This window comes from Phaseolus vulgaris, chromosome 10 (assembly GCF_000499845.2).
Source record: "Phaseolus vulgaris cultivar G19833 chromosome 10, P. vulgaris v2.0, whole genome shotgun sequence".
Taxonomy (NCBI): Eukaryota; Viridiplantae; Streptophyta; class Magnoliopsida; order Fabales; family Fabaceae; genus Phaseolus; species Phaseolus vulgaris.
The window spans coordinates 9917878-9923082 of NC_023750.2; the positions used below are offsets into that span (position 1 = coordinate 9917878).

At 31.3% G+C, this 5205-nt stretch overlaps 1 protein-coding gene across 2 annotated transcripts; it reads right to left on the minus strand.

The window, feature by feature from the left end:
- Positions 1-516: 516 nt before the first annotated feature.
- LOC137819254 (malate dehydrogenase, cytoplasmic-like) lies at positions 517-4842 on the minus strand. Of its 2 annotated transcripts, none has more exons than XM_068623046.1 (7): positions 4753-4842; positions 3448-3606; positions 3049-3224; positions 2032-2309; positions 1307-1442; positions 1099-1210; positions 517-861 (listed from the first exon to the last, which is right to left on the minus strand). In XM_068623046.1, exons 1-7 carry the CDS (start codon positions 4796-4798, stop codon positions 767-769), a joined length of 1002 nt encoding a protein of 333 aa, XP_068479147.1. In that variant the 5' UTR covers positions 4799-4842; the 3' UTR covers positions 517-766. The 2 variants fall into 2 exon arrangements, with proteins under 2 accessions (XP_068479147.1, XP_068479146.1); XM_068623045.1 differs by lacking the exon at positions 4753-4842 and adding an exon at positions 4257-4461.
- Positions 4843-5205: the final 363 nt, after the last annotated feature.

Here is a 5205-nt window from a genome sequence, read left to right on the forward strand (position 1 = left end):
CAATTTTTTATTATACAAATATTTGAATTTTATGCTTTAAAATTTTAATTTGTTTAAATTGTAGTAATTTGTTATTTTTATAATAAATAAGGAATATATTTATTATTATTATTATAAAAAAAGAGTGTTTATTCTAAAATTAACATGTAAACAAATTATTACATCTAATGACATCTAAATTAAATTGAAATCAAAATATTTTAATTTAAAAAATTAAAGATTAATACTAAGGACAGATAAATGAAAAAAGGTTTGTGTGACTAAAAGAGAGAAGAGTAAATCTAGTAAATACAATCTATACACATTATTTATATTAAAAGTTATATAACAACAATAATTACTTAAAAAACTCACATAACTTTGAAAGTTTTTTCTGCCTTAACTGAATTCAGTCTCTAAATTTTTTATTTCAAGTATGAAGAAATCTATAAAATGTACTTTAATCTATTAAAGTGGGTTCAATATTTTAGGTGATGTGATGAACTTCACCAAATATAAAGTACATGGAAAAGTGGGTGCCAAGGAACTTGTTTTTCATTGTATTTTTAAATAATTAAAAGTTAAACAAGGATAAACTAGGACAATGTCACTGTTTGAAGGACTAAATTTCCTAAACAACCTTAAAATAAAAATAAAAGTAAAAATAAAAACTAATCTCAAACCAATTTTAGGTCTCTCAGTTGTTCTTTTGGGTTCAGGAAAGTCTCCTTTTTTTATTTTCAATAGCTACAATTATTGATTAGCAATTTCTAGAAAAGATGTGTTGTCAATCAAGACATGATTTGGCCAATGCCTTCTCCTCAACAAGCTCTTGGGCCGTTTTGTCCATCTTATCCCTTGAGAACTCATCAATCTTCAGATCTACCAAAAACATCAATCACATTATCAGATAAACCATGACATTATCAATGACATTCTAATTTTTCTCAAATCTTAATCCATTAGAAAAAGGGTGTTCAAAAGAGTGTTATTGACCAATTTTTTGAAGAAACAATTGCTCATAGCATAAGTTTATTATGGTTATGTTAACATAGTGAAAAGTTCTTTGAATTCATGGGCTTGAAAGAACACAAAGTTTATGAGAAGAAGAAAATGTACTTTGAACAATAGTCCAATCTCCTTTCTCACAAGTCACAGGGAAAGAGTATATGAGGCCAGCTTGAACACCATAAGATCCATCAGAATACACTCCCATTGACACCCATGTGTCCTGAAATTAATGCAAATGCAGCATAAGGTAAACACACACATATGTAAAGTGGTTGTAACAAGGGTGAAATTCTGCTTATGATAGAAAAGAACCAACCTTAGGAGTTCCTACAACCCAATCATGAATGTGATCACATGCAGAACTTGCTGCAGATAATGCACTAGACAGCTTTCTGGCTTTAATTATGGCAGCCCCACGTTGCTGAACAGTGGCGATGAACTCATTGTTTAGCCTATACAAACAAAAATTACCGTCTTAAGGAAAGGAAATGAGATATCTGTGGAATGATAAATACTGACATTACAAAACATGGTTGCAAAACCTTTGATACTATGTGTTGGTTTTTTAGTGCAAATTAAAGTTTTATTTCAATAATATGTTGTATATCTCATATCAATTAGAGACCAGACTAACTTATAATATATAAATGAGAAAAAATCTCTTTAACAAGTCAGTTTTGTAAAGTTAAAATAGATATAAAGTCTACTTTGTAACCTAGATTCTTAATAAGGTTCTTTTGAATAATTCCTACTCGTTCAAATAGTTAGGGTGAATATTTCGGCAACAACCAGTCATGAATATTTCATAAAAAAAAGTTAAGAAACCATTTCCAATCCAAAACATAGGTTTTCTTTCTTATACACCTTTTCAAACTCATTCTTATTCATGTGGGACAAACTTGGAATCCTAACAATAAGTGTGTTGACTTCTAACTCAAACATGGTAATGATATAATGTAGCATCTATATATACCAAACTCAAATTAACACAAGTAAATCAAAAGCAAAGGAGTTAGAGTGGAGGGTTTGAAAGTGAGGTACCAGTTATCATCACCAATTAATTCTCTGACTGGCTTCTGTGCACCGTTGGCAGTGACTGTGGCATGGTTGACATCTGGATATTGGGTTGAGGAGTGATTGCCCCAAATGATGACATTTTTCACATCAGAGACTTGAACATTTAGCCTCTCAGAGATTTGGCCTAAAGCTCTATTGTGATCAAGTCGTGTAAGGCAGGTGATGTTTTTATCAGGGATTGAAGGAGCAAACTCTTTCAAAATGAGAGCATTGGTGTTTGCTGGATTGGCAACCACCAGCACCTGCATTAACAAGAGTAATTACCAATTGGACTTTAGAGGACCATGTGTGTTGGATTTTCTGAATTTTAACATGATTTTAGATAAATTTTCATATGTTTAATTTTACACTGAAAAATTGATCTGGGTTTGGAACAATTTTGAGTAGCTTTCTTGCATTAGATAAAACATTCTGTACTAAATTTTACCACTAACTTGTTTTTTTACAGTAAAAACATCCGAAAATAAATCAGATCACTTGAAAATCAATTTTGCCAAGGTTCATCTAAACACACACTATTGTTGATTGATATTCAGGAAGCTGGCTCATTCATTCTACAATGTGAGTATGTGACAAGTACTATCAAGAAACTAGAAGTGTAAGATTAATAATATTGTTATAAAAGAAAGTTGTTCAAGAACCAATAGTAATGACAATAACCTCGAAAACGATGTTCCTTTCATCATTCATGCAAAGGTTTATCACATCAATTTGGAGTTTGGGCTAATTCTGTGCAAGTTCAGGTAAAATCTTATATCTAAGAAAATAGTGATTCTCTTTGTTCTCATGTAGGCTAATGTGAAAATATGAAAATACCAATAACTCACAAGAAGAGATGAAGTAAAAAAATGGGGTAATGTGATTACTATGTTCTGAATGTCACACATTCTTATAAGTATTTTGGTGTCAGAAACAATGCCATGATGCCAATGATTTTCAAATTAAACTCCAAATATGGTGAGAAAGTGGTTTCTATCTAACCTTACAATCTGCTGCAGCATGTTTCTCCAGTGCCGAAGCTTGTGCCTTGTAAATTGACACATTTTTAGACATCACATCTTTTCTTTCCATTCCTTCCTTCCGGGGGAATCCACCCACCATCACAGCAATGTTCACATCCTTGCATGCTTCCACAACATCAGTTGTAGCAACAACACCTATTGCATTAATGTGCAAAACCAATACTATGAGATGTCACAGAAGAAAAATCATCATGTAATGATAAAGAATTATTCTATCATCTGCTATAAAGTGACATATAAATGTTTACTTTTAATTCCTATCAAATGTTTTCAAACAGACTAATTCAAAACTTAACTAAACATTATAGGCTATAAGGTAAGAATTGTACTTAGGTTAGCATTAATTTTGAAAACATGCCTTTAAGAAGTGGAAAAGCAGCATCAACCAGCTCCATCTTCACTCCTTTCAAGGACTCTGCTGCTGGTTCAATGTCAAGCATGTGCAGAATCACAGGCTGATCTGGGCCCAGCATTGCCCCTCTTGCAATCATTGGAACAAGTGCATATCCAATTTGCCCTGTAATTTAACCATATCAAAACTAAAAGTTGCATGCCAATGAAGTTAAAAAAACAAATCCTGCAAGCAAACTTTCCTATTCCAAATCTCAAATTATTCTTCTTGTGAACATACAGTCTCACATTTTCATTGAGTTTGAGATTCAACACTAGAACAAGTCCAGTAAGAAAACAATGTATGACATGGAACTGAATTCATTCAACATAAAGATTCACACAAAAATAAAAGAACACTGCGGATCTGATTAGTTCTGTTTCCAATTTATGGACCAAAAACATGTTACAAGTTTAATAAAGCATGATGAACTTTTCACAAGTTTGGCCAATGTCAACTAAGAGCTCAATGTCAAATTTGAGTCAAACAAGAATAATTTTAGTTTAGAATATGAATTGCATTGCATGAAAATGCTAAAATCAGAGTTTTAAAAAAGGGTTGCCATTACAATTTCAACCACTAAATCAATATTTTTGAAATATTTGTGACAGTAATTATGATCATATAAGTCAAATTTGTCTTCAATTTCCCACAATATCAAAGAACGAGACAAAACCTTGATCATAATTGCTATTTAGAACTGTCAAAGATATGCAGATAGAAAACAAATTAGAGGAAAATTTGAAAAATGAGAAGGAACACTAGATCATTCATGCCTGCAGCACCCGTGACCAATACTGTGATTGGTTCCTTCTCTTCCTTGAGAAGACTAAACATGTATCTTACAATCTTCCAAAACAAAATAACACAAAGCAAAACAAGAAGAATTTTCTTAAGAAATGTATAGTTCTCAGTGTCCCAAGCTAACATTTCCAATTCCATGATCTGTTTGTGTTAATATCCAAGGGAAACAATCTCCTTCATTACCCTTTTATACAATATAATATAATTTTATAATTGAAGAATCCATGCATGTGGCATTCCTCTGTAACAAGAGAATCATATACCATAACCGAGTCCACAAGAAATGCCAGTGCAAGAGAATCAATCATCAACACCTTAGCAGCAAAGGAAAGAACATTTTTCAAAGTTGGATCCATAAGATGAACATTATAATATTTTACATGTCACATCTTTCTTATATAGCAAACCAGACAAGAAATGAGTTCAATTCAAGTAAGAAATTGTTTTATGTATTGAAAATAAAATTACCAGCAGCTCCAGTGACAAGAACTCTAAGTGGGTCTGTGGCCACCATTATGATTTGGAATGAGATTCTAGAAAGAAAGAAATGAAGATTTGAGAGTGGCAGAATAAAAAGTTGGTTGTGTATTTATAAGTGAAAAAAAAAATTAATACTGAAACAGTTAGAGGAATGAGCTATTGTGTAGGGAAAGAAAAGAAAAAGTCATTTTTTTTTGCATGTGATATTAATGCCCTAAAGTATAGTACAGGGATAAATGAGTAACTTTCATACCAAACCAAAATTATTACAGAGATAATAAATAAATGTATAAAGTATATATGTGTTCTTTAAAAAAAAAAATTGTTTTTTTTTCTATCTTTTAATTTTAAAGGCATAGCTATTGATTTTTAGACTTTTAATTTAAAGAAAGTATATACGGGTAAAGAAATTTTAAAATGAAATAGAGTGGAAGTTGTAGA